General features: G+C 41.2%; 1 protein-coding gene across 1 annotated transcript in view; it reads right to left on the reverse strand.

Annotated features, from left to right (window-relative positions):
* LOC124289917 (sarcolemmal membrane-associated protein-like) overlaps positions 1-22,568 on the reverse strand; it is a 96,545-nt gene that overhangs the window by 34,817 nt on the left and 39,160 nt on the right. The window contains 6 exon segments of the mRNA XM_046726588.1: positions 199-270; positions 1,504-1,599; positions 5,911-5,989; positions 18,964-19,030; positions 21,715-21,754; positions 21,756-21,872. Of these exon segments, the coding sequence (XP_046582544.1) occupies positions 199-270; positions 1,504-1,599; positions 5,911-5,989; positions 18,964-19,030; positions 21,715-21,754; positions 21,756-21,872 (471 nt within the window).

A 22,568-nucleotide genomic window follows, 5' to 3' on the forward strand; every position in this document is an offset into this window, starting at 1 on the left:
CACTATCATTATAATAATCACTGTAATCATAATCCCTAGTATTTTTTCACTCTAAGCACGAGTATGTACAGCGAATATTTTCATAGGGTTGTGCACTAACAATTGTTGTCACTTGTTAAATTTATTTTTTTCATATATCACCCCCTAAAATGACCCCCCACCGCCCAATCAATATTTCACATCATCAGTCTGACTCACTTTTGAGTATGTGTGAAGCTGGGTTTCCAGAACTTCTAACCTGGATAAAAGTTTATCTTCATCTATGAGAGCCTGAAAAATAAAAAATAACTTTCATATCTTTAAAAAGATATCTCCCTGTCCGTGTTCTGATTGTAGTGTTATCAGTGTTATAACAACATAACATGAAATGTATGTGTCCATGATATGGCAAGACACAATACATGTGTCTCCACATGTACAACAATTGTCAGGGACATGTAGGCCAGTAAGGGTGACAGGGCAAACTGGCTGACGAGCATTCCCGCAGGTATACATATTGTGCAGATAACAGGTGATACGATATCACATTAGTTACTACAGCTCTGGAACAAACACACTGCTTGTGGGCAACATAGTTTCAGTACCACACCGTTGTTTAGTTCAAGTTCAAAAACTGGCGTGATCACTAAGACAAAGATTGTCCTAACATGTGTACAAGGTAATCATTACTGTCACTGGGATTACCAGAGCAGCGTAGGCCCTCAGCCCTTAATCCAATAACCCAAGTCCAGAAGCAGTCAGACTTAAGCCAGTGTGCACAAAACACTTTTCAACCTAACTTCTCTAAACGAATCACTTGACAACAAAAGATGTCATTCAAGGTTTACTAGACTCAGTGGGTTTGGTTGGTTGGTCTGTTGCTTAACGCCACACTCAGCAATATTCCAGCAAGATGTAGGCGTTCTGTAAATAATAGTCTGGACCAGACAATCCAGTGATCAACAGCATAAGCATCGATCTACACAACTGGGATACGATGACATGTGTCAACTAAGTCAGTGAGCTTGACCACCCGATCCCGTTAGTCGCCTTTTACGACAATCATTGGTTGCTGAAGACAAATTCTGACCCAGATCTTTATGGGTCTACTAGACTCGGACAATAGGTTAGTGGCTGAAGTCACAACTGTAAAACTCATGTAACTTTCTTTACTGCCAACTTTAGTGAGTAATTGCATTTTATGTACTACTCACAAAAGGTAAAGAAAACCCAATCCTGCTCAATTCACCCAATACATCATGGCAGATTAACTATGAAAGAATAGGTTGTTCTTCAACTTTTTTCAATTAACATACATCAGGTATTCCTGTACAATCTATGTACAAATGGAATCTGTCTCTGGTTTTCATCACCACATGCTCAAACTTCACCTCCATTCGACCACACAGCCTAACATTTTGGGACTAAATCTAATGGCAATGATACTTACAGATAAGACTGCAAACAGTCGAGCTACAGTACATGTTAAAACATTGTGCACTGTAACATTCACAAGCCCCTTACCTGCCAACCACTCTCTGAAGAGTCCTGCGTACTGGCAACAAGTTGTTGGAGGGTTGACAGTTTTTGTTCCAACATCTTTTCCCTATGCAAGGCTTCCTGTAACAAAAGAACAAAATGTGCAATTGAAGCTTAAGACCGTAGTCAGCAATGTTCCAGCTATATGAGAAGTTTCTTAAACCCCCACTCCGACAAAAAAACAAAAAACAAATCAAAAGTCTAACCTGTAAGGTGCAGTACCCCAACAATAACTAGATATGATGACTGGTTATCAAAGTCATCAAGCCTGACAACCAAATACAAGAAAGTCATCAAGCCTGACAACCATATACAAGAAAGTCATCAAGCCTGACAACCATATTCAAGAAAGTCATCAAGCCTGACAACCACATAGAAGAAAGTCATCAAGCCTGACAAACACATTCAAGCCTGACAACCACAAGAAAGTCATCAAGCCTGACAAGTCATCAAGCCTGACAACCATATACAAGAAAGTCATCAAGCCTGACAACCACATTCAAGAAAGTCATCAAGCCTGACAACCATATACAAGAAAGTCATCAAGCCTGACAACCATATACAAGAAAGTCATCAAGCCTGAAAACATCATCGAAGAAAATCCTAAAGTCTGACAACCACATACAAGAAAATCCCCAAGCCTGACAACCACATCCAACGGGCATCAAGCCTGACAACCACATCCAAGAAAGTCCCCAAGCCTGACAACCACATCCAAGAAAGTCCCCAAGCCTGATACCTGCCTGACAATATACAAGAATCCAAGAAAGTCATCAAGCCTGACAACCACATACAAGAAAGTCCCCAAGCCTGACAACCACATACAAGAAAGTCATCAAGCCTGACAACCATATACAAGAAAGTCATCAAGCCTGACAACCATATACAAGAAAGTCATCAAGCCTGAAAACATCATCGAAGAAAATCCTAAAGTCTGACAACCACATACAAGAAAATCCCCAAGCCTGACAACCACATCCAACGGGCATCAAGCCTGACAACCACATCCAAGAAATTCCCTAAGCCTGACAACCACATACAAGAAAGTCATCAAGCCTGACAACCACATCCAAGAAAGTCATCAAGCCTGACAACCACATCCAAGAAAGTCCCCAAGCCTGACAACCACATCCAACAAGCATCAAGCCTGACAACCACATCCAAGAAAGTCCCCAAGCCTGACAACCACATCCAAGAAAGTCCCCAAGCCTGACAACCACATCCTACGGGCATCAAGCCTGACAACCACATCCAAGAAAGTCATCAAGCCTTACAACCACATCCAAGAAAGTCATCAAGCCTGACAACCACATACAAGAAAGTCATCAAGCCTGACAACCACATCTAAGAAAGCCATCAAGCCTGACAACCATATACAAGAAAGTCCTCAAGCCTGACAACCACATCCAAGAAAGTCCTCAAGCCTGACGACCTCCAATTAGTTGCCTGTTACATAAGGATTACCAGATACCAACCTCGAATCATCACAATGGTGTGTTACAAGAACGAACACATCTCCTCCTTCAGCCAAACATTTGCCAGTCTTCGGACCCTCGTGGGGAGTCTGGGTCTCTAATGTAGGGCAGGAGACTTTGAGGCACCACACTGGCCTACAGTGAACAGCTGGGAAATATGTAGGGCAATTTAATGCCCTCCATGACCTCTGCGGTTACATACATAGCCATAATTTGCATTTATAAAATATGTTGCTTATATGAACCAGCAACAGCTACAACTTTCTGAGGTTTCAAATGCATGACAAATTGGCGCTTAGCAAGTGGAGGAGGTCAGAGAAAGAGATGGATTTAACATCTCTCATCTCTCTTCCAGCATGGCGTGTCAGCTGTGTGTGTGAGGAAATCCCAGAATGATGAAGGTCTTAAGATGTTTACCAGTTTGGTGAAACTGACCAGAGACAAACAAGAAGCATTATCAATGGTGAACAAGGATTCAAGCAATCGCCAGAATCTTGCTGGTCCAAGGGACATTACTCTGTAGTGCAAACTGTGGCCACTTCAACCCTGAGTTGGTCTGAGAAGCATACTTGTTGCAGCCTATTTCAGTGGATCTCTAAATTCACACTTTATCCAAAACTGTAGCATGTTGGTCAGAACAGTTCTAAACATGACAGTCTCTGTTGATCAGTGTGTGACAAGGGTCTATGATACTCCCACTCAAGTTCTACCATCTCAATAGACATTAAACAATCAACTGTGTCTTGCAACTTGATGACTCAGTGAATGTTATTTTGTGCCAGTAAGCAATATAAGAGCTATATCACAATGGCATATAAACAATCAAGTCTTGACCAGACACACAAGGTGAGGTGAGGTGAAGTGGGGTTTAACGTCGTACTTGAGAATATTTCGCTCATATGACGACGTGCATGCATGTGTATGTGTGGCTGCTTGTACCAGCCCTGACTTAGCCGCAGCTAAGCATGAATATTCAACTCAGACACATTATACTGACTCCGAGCCGACCAGTCCTTGTTGTACCCATTAAGGCCGAGCGCCAGGTAGGGACCAACAAGTACCATATTAAACATCTTTTGGTATGATGCACCCAGGGATCGAACCCGCGACCTTCTGCTCTCTGGGCGACGCTCTAGCCACTACACCTGATTCTCCTCAGCGGCCTGATACTATGACCATGGGATACCAGAGTCCAGTTCTTTTCTGAAATTCCCAAGGCACGATTATTTGGTGTACGCTTAAAGGTAATAAGCATCAGGATAAACCGTTCATTCTTTCAAACCATTCAAGATATCTTCCAAGTGGCTCATTTCCAAGGAACGCACAGGTCGCCCATTTGTGTACGGTGCCACATTTTGATGTGCAGAGTAGTGGCCCTTGTGTGTGCCAGAAGCTTGTGATTGATGGTTCAAATCCCTGAGTTGCTTTGATGATGTTTCTTGGTTTGTCAACATCATAGTTTGAGATTCAACGAAAGTGGTAGACATCTAAGATCTGCATCATATTCCTCCCACATGAAGCTGACATGTTGGGATATAACTGGAACAACGTTGACAACATTGTTAAGTGGCCGTGGGAGAACCGTGAAGTTAAAGCATTTGTTCTTTATGCTGAAGACTTTGCTTTGATTCCCCTCATTGGTACAAGGTGGGAAGCCCATTTCTTGTTTTCCCAACCACAATATTGCTGGTATATTGCAGCATAAAACCATACTCGGGGGCTGCTAAACCCAACTCACTCTTTTCACAGGTTTGCTTGACATAAACTTGTCTTGTTCTGTAGACTTCCACTTCTCATACATTAGTGAAGGAACAATGTTCTATAGCAGATTGTTAGCCATTATTATCATAGCACAAAGACATGATTACACCATCCCAACCTACAGACTGGCTAACCTTAACAAACACCATACCACAAGGATGGCCCTGTGGTCTGAGGTGTACCAATTTGAAGTGCAGAGTTGTGTCCCTTAGGCATGCCCTGACTGTGGGTTCAAACCCCAGTGTGCATCAGTTACATTTCTAGGTTTGTGTGTCAGCACCATACGTGTGCAGGTACGTTTTGCAAAAGTTGTAAATCTCTATTGGCTTTCTTCCTCATTTAGTTGACATGCCATGGCAGAACCGAACAATCCTCGAAGCAATGTTAAACCCAAATCGCTCCCTCCCTCCCTCACTCCATGAGTTTGAGTTCATTCTGAACTGCTATGATGAAACCTGCCTGCACTCACGTATGTCTGAAGTGATATTTTACCTGTGGGCATCATCAGTCGGTGACAACTATCTGTGAACTACACATCACAAGGGTCTGCAACAAATTGCTCATTTGTAGTGTGTCCCATTGCTGGGTACAGTTGTTACCAATTACTGGGAGACCTGTGACAGAGCCTATTGACAACCCACTTGATGACAACAATGCTAACACTGCTTCAAGGAATCACCTGTGTTGACTTGCACTCTCAGCAATAGCTGCTTCTGCACCGTGTCACCCTGCCCGGTGGTACAGCTCCTTACAGGTTAGACCTTGTCTGTGTGAGACATCTGGAGTATAGCTTGGGGTACTGCTCCTTACAGAGTCAACTGTACCGCTATTTGAGGTCTTGAGTATAATTGTCTCTGCTAGACCAGGTTCATGTAGCTATGTCTGAGGGTCCTTGTCAAAACTATGATATTTTAAGTTACAGGAAGATGTTTTGAGTCCTAGCATTAAAAAACAAACCTGTCAAACCTAACGGACCCCAGGTCACAGAGGAAGCCCATGTCCATGACAGTGATTCAAGCCTGGAATAAAGTGTCAACCTTGGAAAAGGGGAATTAGTGTGAATGGGCTTCCTACATCTTAGCTGTCACTCAGGTGGGGAATCAAACCTGGTGAGTCAAACAAACACTGAACTCCATGATGAGGTGCATTCACTGACCTGCAAGTACTGAGCCAGCTGATAGAGGTCCTGGGACTGGATGGTAATGCCTGGTGGACAAGGGGCGTTCAGGAACGGACTGCAACAGAAGGAACAGCTGAAACGTCTTCCAAAACAAAATACATTCAAACTGTTTTGCTTGTTTGTTAGTTGTTTAACGCCATGTTCAGCGTTATTCCAGCTATATGGCGAGTTCTGTAAATAATCGAGTCTGGACCAGACAATGCAGTGATCAACAACATAAGCATCATTCTACCCATAAGGAATATGATAACGTGTCAACCAAGTCAGCGAGCCTGACCATCCCATCCCGTTAGTCGCCTCTTACAAGCATAGGTTGCTGAAGACCAGTTCTCCATCCTAAATAACTTACCAATAGTTTCAAAAGAACAAAGTCAGTGTCAGTTTGCTTTGAAATATTATCCATCACACAACGACTTGAAACATTTACGTATATCTCCCATATCATTTTTCATCTTCAGGAGTAATGTTACAGACGTCTAGAGCCAGACCTGTTGCTCACCAAGTTTACATCCTCAGTACAGATTTTTCCAACATACTAAGGAAAAATGTGTCAGACCTCCTATGGGAATACGATCTCCTTTGGTAAGTTATATAAAGATACTAGGCTTGGCATCAAAGCAAGCTTGGTTGTTAATATGCACTAGACATCAACAGGTGCTTGCTTGATCAGTGGCATGTTTGGAAGGCCATGATTCATGAAACTCATCATCACACCTAATCATGTTTATCACTAACTTACTCATCTTCATATCCATGGATACCACTTCTCAACACAGCTTAAAACACTGAACGATTCATAAACAATTTCTCAACACAGCTAAAACGCTGACATTTTATATTTAGGATAATTTCTCTCAACTTCATGTAAAGACCTCAGTAGTTTATATTCTAATTAAGGGCTTTATAAATATCCCAGAGTTCGGGTTTGGACCATGTTGACACAAAATAGGCACACTATCCTTATTGCCTTATCTTTTTTCAGCCAACATTGTCTATACATTGTACATCAATAAAATGTGTCTGTGTGTTATAAGGGTCATTGAACAATTGGTATCCATCATAAGGTTTTATCTGACAAAGAGTGAGTGAGTTTGTTACGTTTTAGGCCACTTCAAGCAATATTCCAGCAATATCATGGCAGGGGACACCAGAAATGGGCTTTACACATTGTATCCATGTTTGAAATAAAACCTGTGTCTTTGGCATGACGAGCTAACGCTTTAACCACAAGGCTACCCCACCACCCCTTCACCATAGTGGTAAAGACCATCATTTTGGGTGTGAATCAAGTTCGCCTTGACTGCTGAGCATTGTGGTCTTGAGAATGATAAGCTGCGTTATACAGCATTCATATATAACAGAACTGCCCCATCCTATCTCAAACCTCAAATAACATTACTGACTGACTGTGTTTGGTTTTACGCCGCTTTTAGCAATATTCCAGCAACATCACGGCGGGGGACACCAGAAATGGGCTTCACACATTGTACCCATGTAGGGATTCGAACCTGGGTCTTCGGCATTACGAGCCAACGCCTTAACCACTAGGCTACCCCACCGCCCTCAAACAACATTAAGCTATTATGAATTTCCATCTTCAAAGTCCTTGAAAACAAGTGTGGACTTGTAACAATATTTCTCTGGTACCTATTGACACTGATATCAATAACAGTGTGCTATCTTCAAAATGTCAAGTACGAAATCACTCATCCAACAAAAAGCATCCTCAGAAGACCTTGGCCAAGATAATTGTCATCAATAGATGAGGACTGCCCCATCTAACTGATACAATCTACAAACACAAAAACATTCTGTATGCATACTGGCTTTATCATCTGCAGTGACATCAAGTCTATTGAAGATAACTGGAGCTTGTTCCCCTCAACATACAATCAACATAGATGAACAACCTATAGGTTGCTAGCTTGATGTCTGCTGTCCCAAAATGATTACATCAAAATATACACACACTTTTCTCATTGTTGAACATATATAGAGAAAAAACTAAAATGAAATGAGTTTTGGGGGTAATTTTCACACTTAAACAGATTGAGGATTTCAAACCAAACACAATGAATACTTGGTTCCAGCAAAAGCTGATAGAAAAACCACATTTGATCAGGTAAGTGTTTCACATGTGTCTTTTCACCTTAATACGATGCGGGGCGTTAACCTCAAGAGATACATTTGGTGCAAAGCAATCGTAGCACAAAGGTGATTGTAACTCCCATACCTTAACATAGACTTACGGCAGTGGTTGCGGTAAGGTTGCTTTGTTCAAAGCCACACTGGTCAAACAAAATCAGGGCTTGGTCAGCTAACAGATTATTCCACCTTGATTCAGTTATTCTCTACTGTTTCCTCTACTCATCACCTGACAGAAACAGGCCCTTGGTAGACTTCACCAACTAATGACTGTGTCCACAATATTGCTGCTTCTATCACATGATGGGGAAAATAGCCTAGCTTTGCACATGTTTCACAACAATGAGGTTTTGTCGGTAACAACAACTTCTTGTTTCTCCAGTCATCACCAAACAGAAAGTCACCAAGTAGCCTTTGTTCACTAATGAAAATGTCTCACTGTTGCTGCATCTTCTACAAGATGGAACAGTTGCCCATCCCAGAACATCACAAGGTCCATCTGTTTAGTTTTTACCAATATTTCCCTAGATTTTAACCTGTTAGAAAGAGTTACCTGAACAGGTGCTCCCTACTGATGAACAGATGATGGAAACAGTAGCCAAACCCTGAGCTTCATAACCTTCAGGTCCATCTGCTCATTCCTTACTGTTAACTTTACTAAGACTTGTAACAAACAGTTACCTGGACACCTTCCCATCCTAATTAAAGTGACAGTTTTGCTGCATCCAACACAGGATGGAAACTACAGCCAAACCCTGAGCTTCACAACCAAGAGGTCCATCTGCTCATTCCTTATTGTTTACTCCACTGCGATTTGATACAAATAGTTACCTGGACAGGTGCTCCTACTACCCCTGCTACATCCAACACAAGATAGAAACTACAGCTTAGCCGAGCTTCACAATTATAATATCTCACCTGCACCTTCACATAACAGAAACAGTACCCTTGCCTTGAGTTTCACAACACACAGATCCATTTGCATAGTCCTTACTGTTAATTCCCACTGTTCCACCTCAATAGAAGACCCCAGTTGCATCTACACATGATGTACCTGCCCTCCATCATATCCTTACTGTTAATCCCACTCTTCCATAGCAATCTGTCACATAATAAAGTCAATTACTGGCCTCCTGGTCTCCAGCATGGAGGATGTCCTCCATACAGGTAAAAGTGAATGAGATTCTGTTACCTTCCTCAACCTATGGTTATTCATGCAAGCCCTAACCCCCTGCCACACAGTGCAGCCATTGTCCTCCCTGTCTACAACGTGACCTTGATTTAATCACCGCAACATCATTTGCAAATTACACATAGGGCTAACAATAAAACTGGCTTTTAAATGTTTTTAACTTCGTTCATCCATATTCAGCTTTGACTGGTCTTAACATCAAACAGTAAATATTGGTTGAACATGTCACAAGGTGGCAAAAAGTGATTAACAAAAACTTAAGTTAATCCTGTTTGGTCTTCAAGACCGAAAACACAAATGTTTGGCTGGAACAAGAAAATTAGAAAAAATCACGTGTTTTGACAATGAAAAAATATGTGTTTTTAACAGCTGGGAAAATACATAGGAGTCAGTTTTCAGTTTCTTGCAATAGGCTATAAACTGCAGCCTTGTCAAATCTAATTTAAAAAATGTGCTCAGTCAACAATAGAGATCAAAATTACAGTCTAGCAGTGTAACAGATTTGTCTCTCAATATATATACTTTTGATAGAAACAAATAAACCCATTTCAACTGAAAAGGAGCCCCAGAACCTGGGAAATCTAGACTTGCTTCACTTTGGGCTTTAACATTGTAGGGCCAGGCACTAGGGAAAATATTGTGGTTCAGGGACTGTGAGACTGACTATGTAGCAGGATGTACTTTGCCGTGTAGCATCAAGTCTACATTGTGTATACCATGATCTCCATAAACATCACATCCACCTGAGACATTTACAATCACTGTAATGTGTCTGCCTGATAGTAGTTCTGTCGTATCTCCAGCCTCCCTCAAGATAAGAGCTGCACAACCATGACAGACACCTCCATTGTCTATTCAATAACAGATTCATATCAAGAAGGCCAAGGCCACTATGTGGGTCCCTTGCACTATTCTGGCCATCTAAACTGGGCAACTTTCAGTGAGTTGTGTCTAACACAGCTTTGAACAGTATCTCAGCTATATAACAGCATGTCTGTTTGTTCTGAAAATATAGGCAAAATGATGGTCTTTGTTTCCATGGTGAAGGGTTGGTGGGGTAGTGCAACAGTTAAGGCATTTGTTCATCATGCTGAAGACCCGGGTTCAATTCCCCACATGGGTACAATGTGAAGCTCATTTTGGTGTCACCCATTCTGATTGTGCAGGAATATTGCTAAAAGCGGCGTAAACCCCAACTTGATCACCTTGATCGCCATTGGGGCTGACAAACCAAGACACATAAGGTGAACCTATGAATTAAAGTGAGTGAGGAGTTGGGTTTTATGCAGACCATAACAATATTCAAGCAATACCATGGTTGGGGATAGCAGATATGGGCTTCACACATTGTACCCATGTTGGGAATCAAACCCCCAGGTCTTCAGTGTGATGAGCAGATGCTTTAACCACTAGGCTACACCACCACCCGTGTAAATTACAACCTTTGATGCTGCACATCCAAGGGACAGAACTGTGCACAGTGGATTGCACGGCCTCAGGCGACTGTATCACACGTATTCTGGAATACTTTGTAATTAATTCTGTTGAACATACTGATAAAATTAACTACTACAGTCATTACAAAACCGTAACAAAGAACCACATAGTCACCCCTGTATATCCCACAAGGACTGTCTGTATCTCTTCAAACCAGTAGAAGATTCTTTTTCTTCGCAACTCTATTGTGTGTTTTACACTGACTGACTGACTGAGTTTGGTTTTAAGCCGCTTTTAGCAATATTCCAGCAATATCAATGGCAGGGAACACCAGAAATGGGCTTTACACATTGTACCCATGTGGGGATTCAACCCGGTCTTTGGCGGACGAGCCAATGCTTTAACCACTAGGCTACCCCACTCGCCCGTGTTTTTACAAGTATCATTTAGCACGCATGGAAATGTCTCAGACAGAAGTATAACCATTGATGGTATTTTGTCATTCCCTCCCTCGAGCAATATCTTTCGACACTACTAACTGGAACTAGACTTATCATTTTTCAGTATATTCAGTGTTACTGTTATCTGTTATCTGTTATCATTAAACTGAACACAGTTTTACTAGAGCTGGGATTCACACTAAAATTCTGAAGTTCTGGACTGATAATACCACTGTTATCTGCAATAAGAATTTCAGCCATCAGAACAAAACACAGTACTATTGGTGGCAGTTGACTCCATCACAGATGTTGATCTGTCACATCCAGAGTGATTGTGCATCATCTATATTGCTATCTCTGACTCTCATCACGTATCACTACATCCAGATACAATCACTACAATACACTTATCCTGCCTCTGTATTATATGTCCTATTTATTACTTCTATAAGGGCAAACCACATGGATCTCCTCTACAGTCACAGCCCAAACTTCCATAAAGGCAAAGGGGTCTTTATATTACCTTCATGTAAAATACTTTAATTTCATTGTTTAATGACGGTTTAACAAGTTTCCGTGTCACCCCTCCCAGGAGGGTTACAACTGGAAAAAATATTACCTGCTGCTACAGTAACAGCCAAACTGAGAGTTGTATTGCTAAGAATCGTATGATGTCATAATATGATGCAAGCAGTGCACGGAGTTGAAAACCGCTCCAATAGCTGTTTTTAGTTCACTATGTACATATTTATTTTAACAACTTTCACTGCTGTATTTCAACTATTTTACACATGGCATCGCATGCACACTGAAAAGTGTTAAACATAGTGTCATGGTGACCTTGAAAATAAGGTCAAGGTCACCCAAATCGACTGGTGTTGCATAAATCCCTTTAAGGTAGGCTGTCACCAAATTTGAAGAGACACTGGGTACAACAGTCCATGAGATATCGCATTAACAAAAGTTTGAAAAGTGGTCAGTGTCGTGATGACCTTGAAAATAAGGTCAAGGTCACCCAAATCAACTGGTGTCTGCGTAATCCCCTAATGTAGGCTGTCACCAAATTTCAAGACATTGGGTACAGCAGTTCATGAGATTTCGCGCTAACAAGAGTTTGAAAAGTGGTCAGTGTCGTGGTGACCTTGAAAATAAGTTCAAGGTCACCCAAATCGACTGGTGTCTGGGTAATGTCCCAATGTAGGCTGTCACCAAATTTGAAACATTTGGGGACAACAGTCCATACGGACGGACGTACGGACAGACGCCGCTGAATACATAGTCCCCCGTTCTTGCGTTGCGGCGGGGGACAACTAAAAAGTAAATCAAATAAGTGAAATGAAGATTGCGAATCCTCATAATTTTACCTTGCCAATTGAACATTTAAATCTCAGAATTTTATTCAACCTAGGATAAAAGTTGTTTAACAAATGATCATAGATTCAAATCGCCATTATTGGTTTGTATTACAAATGGGTAAGCGTAGTAGTTGGAACAGTGAAACAAATGCACGCGGTAGTACGTAATGAGCGGTAACTTAAACCAACCCTACTTGTTCTCGGTGTTTCATTTAATGTGCATATACCCCTTTGTAATACAGACCAATAATAGCGATTTGTCGGTATCTCTCCAGCCTCCCTCAAGATAAGAGCTGCACAACCATGACAGACACCTCCATTGTCTATTCAATAACAGATTCATATCAAGAAGGCCAAGGCCACTATGTGGGTCCCTTGCACTATTCTGGCCATCTACACTGGGCAACTTTCAGTGAGTTGTGTCTAACACAGCATTGAACAGTATCTCAGCTATATAACAGCATGTCAGTTTGTTCTGAAAATATAGGCAAAATGATGGTCTTTGCTACCATGGTGAAGGGTTGGTTCAAATCTCAGATGGACTCAACCCAACAAAAGTACTAGAATCTGTCCTTACTAAGAAAGTGTAATCCCAAATATAACATGTTACATTTGACCACTTTCTAAAATGGCATTGTGTAATCATACTGTCTTAAACACCATTAAGGTTTTAAGGGGATTGTGTGGTAGTTTGTCCCTATCCCAGCCAAAGCTTAAGGTCTTCTATCATCATACCCACTCTCTCCACCACCCACTGACTGAAGATCCACACTCAACCTAAGCCATCACATCTACATCCATATGTTTACATTATCAGTAAGACTGGACCATTGAACACACTTCCTGTTTGTATCAGAGAAACAAATACTGCCCCAGCCCTGACCTTCACACGTGGGCCTTGGAATCCGGGCAATAGCCTCAGTAACAGTAATGATGCCATATTTCCCCCTTGTATTGTTAACGTGCAACACCATTTGTCTGAACCTGATGTAAACAAAACTGAATAATGGGCACATAACCCCTCTCTGCATTGTTTTACAATGATGGTATGTATGCCTGACAGTGATAAACTGCAAGTATAATTATCATGATTAGTTCAGCTTGGCAGTGTGCCAAGTCCAAAGTCACTGGTACCAAATGTACATAAAGCGTGTCGAAAAACAACAGCAAAACTTCCGAATCACAGAATCACGAAAAAGGCGACTTTCCCATGCCTAAACCTTGCCCTGGTTAATTCAGTGTTTATTCATCCCTCGGGCTGTATATAACCTGTGCATATCTAGTGCAACTGACAAGATGTCAGCTGAGCACACAGTCCTCACAGTAAAACTTTACCAAGAATCTGAGAGGAGTCCTGTTTTACAAGTTTCCCTCACATTCCCTCGCAGGCCTGAGAAAATTCAAATCACCTAAATACCTAAACCTACCTTACAAAAGAAAGTCTGTTCATTTCAAAGAGCTCAATGTAACAAAGTGTGGCTTTTCACCAAACAAATTTCAACCCCAACATTGAAACATCAGCTACATTACAAGGACGACACAGATAAGCCTAGTCACAACAATGGCAGCGTAATTCAACCCATACAACAAGGTATCACCTGGCCAGTGACATGACACAGCATAGGTGGATTATAATGAAACTGCTAGAACAAGCCTACCTGAGAACTTCTTGAACAAGGCTAGTGAACTCTAGCGAGAGCCACATGTCGAGTCTCTGGCCATATGGCTGGGATCAGTGGAGACAGTGAGTTTGGTGGAACTCATAACAGGGCAACTGTGTCAGGTGAAGCGTGTTCTGATTGTGCTCCGTTAAACACCTGGTCAGAGAGACCTGCCGGCAGTTATCTACAGCTATCTTATCTGGGCTATAAACGCTCCACCATCACGCCCCGTACTTCCTACTGTAAGGTACCTATAGATTTAACAGGTAATAGGTAGTCGATCAGAGGTTTTAATGTATGTGAGGTACCTATTTAACTTTTACAGGTCACAGGTAGAGTTGATCAGAGGTCTTAACATATGCACTGTTCATTGTGCATGAGGATCGAGTACCTGCTCTGAGATTATAAAATAACACATGTAAAGAAATGTTTGTAGCAAAGTAATATTTGACAGATTTTACAATGGAATAGGAACTTATGGTAAAGTTAAGAGGCAAAATGTTTTCAATTAAAGAAACAACATCTACTTGTTTAATGTATGCCCTGCATTGCTACAGGAAGGTGAAGATAACAAGTGGATTTAACGCCTCTTAGGCTGTATGCCAGGTGTATGACACCATGTCTGCTTATTATGGAAGGTGAGGCGAGGTGAAATTGGGTTTAACGTCGTGCTTGAGAATATTTCGCTCATATGATGACGTGCATGCGTATGTATGTGTATCTGCGGCTGCTTGTACTAGCCCAGACTTAAGCTGGTTTTATAGTGCTAGCCCACTGAGATACCATGCCACAGTTAAGCATGAATACCCAACTCAGACACATTATACTGACTTCGAGCCGACCAGTCCTTGTTGTACCCATTAATAACGAGCGCCAGGCAGGGACCAACAAGTACCATATTTTAACATCTTTTGGTATGACGCGGTCAGGGATCGAACCAGCGACCTTCCGCTCTCCGGGCGGATGCTCTAACCACTACACCACGGAGGCAGTCTAATATGGAAGAAAGGCCAGGCGTTATTAGACACCCTGCGATAGAAGGAGAATCTCTTGCCATCATCAAATTTCAAAGTAGAACAACTTTCAGTAAATGTTCCCAATAAATTTGGCATCATACCACAACAATATCAGACAAATCCAAACACAACAGATTTTTCCCCTTTCAAGGAAAAAAAGTTTTCATTCCATGCTTTTATCATGTTCTTTGTAAAAACCGCATACTTATCACCACAAGCATCCAGCACGTCAGTGCCAAATAACACGTCAACTTATTACTTCCATCCAATCACTGTATAAAGTAAACCTCCACATGATGTAAGCACATCTACCTATCGTCTATATTGGCCGCCCTGAGTGCTCCCAACAGGCAGCCCATGCTGTGAGGCACGACTACACAGGCTCCAGATCACCCGTTGTCCACAGATAGGAGATCGCCATCCCGGTGGACGGTGGTCTGATGGCACGATTACGTGGTCAACAGCATACACAAACTGTACTCCATCTTGTGTCCTTATTTCACTGTTGTGGTTATTGCGGATTAATTATTGCTAATGACCGTTCTGTGATTGGTGCACTTGACAAGTGCTGTCAGCCAGTGTTTTCTATAGGTTCTAGATACAAGCATATGTCATGGAGCTCTCAGCTTCACCAATTACGACTGTAACTTCGGGACTTAATCTCAGCCACTTGATTCCTAGTTGATGCATTAAGTATGGTAAACTGAATTTAGTCATCATTGAGGTAAACTGGAAACAACAATCTCAAAATCTGGTTAAATGTCAGGGTTCACGCCACAATGTTGAGCATTACACAAAGTGTTCGTAAGTAGCCATGAAAGAGAACGGATCCTTGTCATGACCCTAGCTTGGACCACATCTTATCTATGAGATTGGCTTAGCTACAGTGATATAAGTTTAAATATTTAAACTTAAACACTAAGGAGATCCAAAATCCATAGGCACGGATACAAATGAACCTGAAAGTCTACTGGCCCAATGAGAAAACATGAACATGCAAAAAATAGTTGTACCTAAGGATGCCTTTAACATGAACAAATCTGGCTCAGCCTTGTGTTTATTTCTACCTGATAAGAGAAGACATCCAGGACCCACAGACCCCTGTAATCAGTTGATTCGCTAATAGACTGGAGCTTCCTGGTATCGGAACCATTAATTCAACGGGGCTTCTTTAAAGCAAATAACAGGAGTGAGCAAGGGCTTTAATCTGCCATATCTGCTGTATTAAATACAAAGCCCCAAAAGTGCCCTTGTTCAACTTCTTCTCCAAGTTGTAAGTCTTGTGAACACTTTGTACTTAGCCTAAACATAGATGTGACAGTTTATCATTTCTATTGTGTTACATATTTCTCTTAGAAGAAACAGCAATGTCAAAGAGATACTTGTCATCCTGAAACCTATTAGTTTCATTGACTTTGGATCTGAGTTTGTTTTTTACCACTCAATCTCTGACAACAGAATCTATTGTATATAATATATTAAGTTACCTTTGATCTTTTCCAAGCACCCAATGCGTTTAGACAAGCATTAGTCACTTCTAGATAACGCAGTTAATAACGATTTACTGTCTTATAATAAATACATCACGCCCATGGACACAACTGTTTATGAGTATATTATGCAAGATACGGCTACTTTTCAACCCAAACTCAGCACTCTAGTGTATAAAAACATAACAGAGAGAAGTGACATTTATGAGCACATGCCAAAATGGGCGTTTAATCTTGTAGACATTTAGCCATGATTTAGTAGTCACATGTACAAATTGAGCTGCAAAGCCCGGCAGTATGTTTCTGGTTAATTTCTATTTCTATTTCCACAACTGCTTCATATGCAGGCAATGTAGGCCAGTGTAGTAATTTGGTGTAATGAGTAGACTAGCTTGTACTGCCATGTAAACATATGGACATATGTGTAGCTGGGACACATCTCCGCGTAGAAATCATTTGTTTGTTTGTTTGTTGTTTAAGGCCACACTCAGCAATATTCGTGCTATAAGGCGGCGGTCTGTAAATAATCGAGTCAGGAGCAGGCAATCCAGTGATCAACAACATGAGCATCGAGCTACACAATTGGGATGCGATGACATGTGGCAACAAGGTCAGCAAGCCTGACCACCCGATCATGTTAGTCGCCTCTTACGACAATCATGGGTTGCTGAAGACCAATTCCAGCCTAGATCTTCATCGGTTGTAGAAATTATACTGTCAGCAGGAATGCTTGAATATTGCCCATGTCTTGCAAAGTGTACAGGACATAATCATGGTTTTATACCCATCAACACATTTGTAACATGAGGAAGAATATAAGTGAGTGTGGCTTTATACCGCTATTAGCAGTATTACACCAAAATCATGATGGGACAGCAACAATGGTAGCATTGGAAACTGTGTTCTTGGAGTTTGTTTTTGTGTTATTGGAATCCTGGGACCCCTTCAATTTTAAATATTCAACAGTTATGACAAGGAAAGATGGACTTACATAAATAATTTCCAGCACTGATAGGGTCTCTTAAAATATATCAGTATGAAGATTCAGACCTTAGTCCTTAAGGCTGACAAGCAAACACAAGGCTAAACCCCACCCCCCACACCCCACCCCCAAGATGAAGATGAAGCTGATGCATTTGGTAAGGTTTAAAAGTTTATTTTTATGAAAAGCTCCAACTTTTTCAATACCTTGAGAAGCATGGCTGAAGTAATTCATTACTCTACATGCTGAGGAAGTTGTTGTTATATCATTAAGATGGCAGACTCCTATTTCATATTTCACTGCTAAAGCTGGAATATTCATTTCCATTCTTAATTTGGGTACCTTTCCCAGCTGTCAATGGAAATAAAATCAACAGCCTTGAAAAATTGTCTAGCATAAATTTTGACAGAATTACTGAAATACGATCAACTCTGTATATCATATGGATTTGTTTCAATAAATTGTGTAAAACCCAAAATATTACGTAAGAAGGTACTCTTTCACAAAGGAAACAGAATCAAATTTAATGTATAATGGACTATCAGCAACATATCTTTCAGACATTTGCTAACTGATAAAAACACAGGAACTTGAATAAGTGATTACAAGTTATGTACAAAAGCCTTCAAAGGTCTGACAAGCATATCACTTTACTATGAATACACAATGCCATTTAGAAAGTGATCAAATAAACAATATGTTATATTTGGCATTGCACTTTCTCATTAAAGGACAGATTCTAGTACTTTGGTTGGGTTGAGTCACATCCGGGATTCAAACCCACACCCTGAAAGTCAGGCACCTAATCGTCAAAACACAATGTCAGCCGTCGAACCCATTCATGGAAGTCGGTAGTCTGGACTACGGACACTGGAAGCCGAGGTGGCTGAATGGGTTACATGACCGACTTCACCTCTACTTCACCACCTGAGTATCCCTTGAACTCTGAGACACTACACAACATGACACTAAGTGTTGTACTTACGATGGCTTGTCTCTACCACACCTGCCGACTGTCCTTGAACTCTGAGACAAGACACAACATGGCACTAAGTGCTGTACTTATGATGGCTTGTTTCTACCACACCACCCGAATATCCTTGAACTCTGAGACAAGACACAACATGACACTAAGTGCTGTACTTACGCTTGCTTTTCTCTACCACACCATCCGACTATCCCTTGAACGCTGAGACAAGACACAACATGACACTAAGTGCTGTACTTACGCTGGCTTGTCTCTACAACACCACCCAACCATCCCTTGAACTCTGAGACAAGACACAACATGACACTAAGTGCTGTACTTACGCTGGCTTGGCCTCCCTCCCATCTGGATGGTAGAGTACAATGGTGGCCACGATACAACCGTGGGTGACTGAAACGACAAAACAAACACTGACACACACACATCTCTGGTAGCAAGTCCAGTATTACTGTTCCTGCATCTTGTCCAACAGGTCTTACTACAGGAAGCAGCTTGTTCCAGGCTTAATTACATCCTACAAGTATTTTTAATTAAATCAGTGCAACATTCTTACCAAGTATACACAGAGAAAGTATTAAAATAATGGATATATTAACAATCCGCACATATCGGTCATGACATGTTAAGTAGAAATCTTAGAATACAGGTAAATCCACCCATTCTGAGACTTTCAAAACTGGCTGAACTTAATAAAATACTGACTGAACAGACAGATTGTTGACAGTAGTAACATATATCATTCAGCATCCATGCAAAGATAGCATTATTCAAGCCCTCAGAAACACAGGTAAAACAGTGTGTATCAACCAACCACGTACCTGTAGAATAAACTACATCATGTACATTATGCACAGCCTCCTATCTACATATGATTACTATTCCAGCAATGTACAACCCATGACACTTGCCATGAATACAAGTTACAACACCTGCACAAGCATCATACTGACCCAAATGATATATTCCTTCAGAAAAACACACAAAACACTAATACACTCCAACTCTTCCGACAATCCCAGAAAGCTAGATTCTTGTGAACATTATGCCATCCTAACAGATGCCTATTCAGAGGAAACCAGAGTGTGCATCCTGAGGCTGAATGTCTACAGTTTATTCAGTATATGAATGGGGATGTGTGACCTAGATATATAAGAAACTAGCATTTGTAGAGCGGAATGTTTGAAAAGCAACACCTGCCACAACTATAATGAGTAAAAATTGATTAAAATTGAAAGATTGCTTTGTAAGCAGCTACAACAAAAATAGTCCGTTATATTAAAATATGTGAGGCGAGGTGAAATTGGGTTTAATGTCGTGCTCGAGAATATTTCGCTCATATGACGACGTGCATGCGTGTGTATGTGTATGTGCGGCTGCTTGTACTAGCCCAGACTTAAGCTGGTTTTATACTGCTAGCCCACTGAGATACCATGCCGCAGTGAAGCATGAATACCCCACTCAGACACATTATACTGACTCCGAGCAGACCAGTCCTTGTTGTACCCATCAATGTTGAGCGACAGGCAGGGACCAACAAGTACCATATTTTAACGTCTTTTGGTATGACGTGGTCGGGGATTGAACCCGCGACCTTCCACTCTCCGGGCGGACGCTCTAACCACTACACCACGGTGGCGGTCTATATTAAAATAGCCAATGTCAACATACACAGCTATACAAAACACAAACATGACATTAACACCTGCATTGTACCAAACCACCTGTGGTCAGGAGAAGCTTTAGAATAAGTATCATCTGAAACTTGGTTTGGTTTGGTGGTTTAACGGCACGCTCAGCAATATTTCAATATGGTCTGTAAATATCCAGTCTGGATCAGATAATCCAGTGATCAACATCATGAGCATCGATCTACACAATTGGGATACGATGACAAGTGTCAAGCTAGTCAAAAAGTTAATCGCCTCTTTACAACAGGCATGGATTGCTGAGGACCAATTGTAACCCACATCTTCACTGTAAAATCTACCTGTGTATTACTTCATAATACCTTGTACAATTATAACTATGGCACTGCAGTAAATGTCATAATGATGTCACACACTGTCAAGCTTGAGAAATGACAAAGCCAGACAGGGGAAACATACGGATCAAACACCTAATCTGAAGCAGGGGTGATTTACACACAGTTTATATGAAAAGGTAAAAAGGCATATTAGAGGTATAACAATCTGTGCCCCAGACTCTCAAGCCAAAGTATAACTCTTCGCATCATTTTCAGTAGATTGTGATGGTATTATTTGGATTTTCATTAGCGTCTCAAGAACAAAGAGAATGTTAATCGATTCAGACTTTAGACCCTAGTTTCTGACTGATATAGTGATTTGACTTTCACAAAACTTTAAGAGTTTGTGAGCCAGTTTACTGTTGCCTCTTGGAACAGTATTTCATTTATATCACAGAGTGTCATCTTAAGTAAGAATGCCAGATATATTATATTTTGTCTTTCTTACAAACCACACAGCAAATATACACAAGAACAATTGTCAAACAGGTAAACAAACCGCTGAGCTGTCACACCTAAACAAGTGATATGGCACTGCCAGTACTGAGCTGAAGTTTAATGTTAGAGTTATTTCCCTTTGACCACAGCCCTGACCATCCATCCATTATACTGTTGGATAAACATGCACAATTTTCACTATGCAGCTAGGAAAGGAAGCTCCTATAAAATCACCCTAACCGACTCACACAGCACCAAGTAAATATATCATGATTATCTGGATATCGTCATTTACCAGCTCACAACGGTTCCTGTCATTTGCAACGAGTGTAAAGTACCGTAAAGAACATTATCCAGCTCTACAACATGTCATCTCAGACAAAAGCCACACATTAAACAAGTCATAGACTGCTACCACTTTGAAGAAACCCACAAGCAAAGGTACGGCATTAACCATGCTCACATATCAGGATAAAAAAATTAAAAAATTGGGGCAAATTTGGGATTCAAACTCACATCAAAGGGACGCAACTCAGTAAAACGACATAAACTTGCTCAATGACTGAAAATTTTAATTACAACACAGCAATGTTCAATGCAAATGTATACATACTTTTCTCTCCTCTCCGGTTGTTTTCCATGACCTCAACCCCCGAACTGTATGAGATCCCCGGAAAAGATTTCCCTGGCGGGCGACTCTTCCCCTCCCTTACACAGCCTCTGGTTGTTGATGAAGGTGCCATTGCTGCTCTTAGTGTCTTGTAAGTAAAACTGAAACACAACAGGAGAGTCTTAGCACAGAGCCTTAGAACTGAACAAATGCATCAATGATACACTTGTGAGGTGAGGTGAGGTGAAATTGGGTTTTACGTCGTGCTTGAGAATATTTTGCTCATATGACAACGTGCATGCAAGCTGGTTTTATAGTGCAAGCCCACTGAGATACCATGCCGCAGTGAACCATGAATACCCCACTCAGACACATTATACTGACTCCGAGCCGACCAGTCCTTGTTGTACCCATTAATGCCGAGCGACAGGCAGGGACCAACAAGTACCACATTTTAACATCTTTTGGTATGACGCGGTCGGGGATTGAACCCACGACCTTCCGCTCTCCCGGGCGGACGCTCTAACCACTACACCACGGAGGCGGTGGATACACTTGTGAGTGAATGTTGCATTATACAACAGTCAGCAATAGTCCTGCCATATATTGATGCAGGAAATAATCAAGCTTGGGTCATAGCTCACGATATCAACCACTGGTTTGTCTGGTCATGACATTAATATAAATAGGCTTCTCGAGTACAGAGTACACTTATACTTAACCACTCTCAAATGAATAATCAGATCAAATGTTGCCAGGTCACTGTAACAATGCATTTTTTATTATTTCCTGCTCTGACATGTGATTTATGGTGAAATACAAATAATAATAATAACTCATTCCCTCTTTCAATTTCA

Source organism: Haliotis rubra, unplaced genomic scaffold (genome assembly GCF_003918875.1).
Source record: "Haliotis rubra isolate DU_JTF1 unplaced genomic scaffold, ASM391887v1 Scf451, whole genome shotgun sequence".
Classification (NCBI taxonomy): domain Eukaryota; kingdom Metazoa; phylum Mollusca; class Gastropoda; order Lepetellida; family Haliotidae; genus Haliotis; species Haliotis rubra.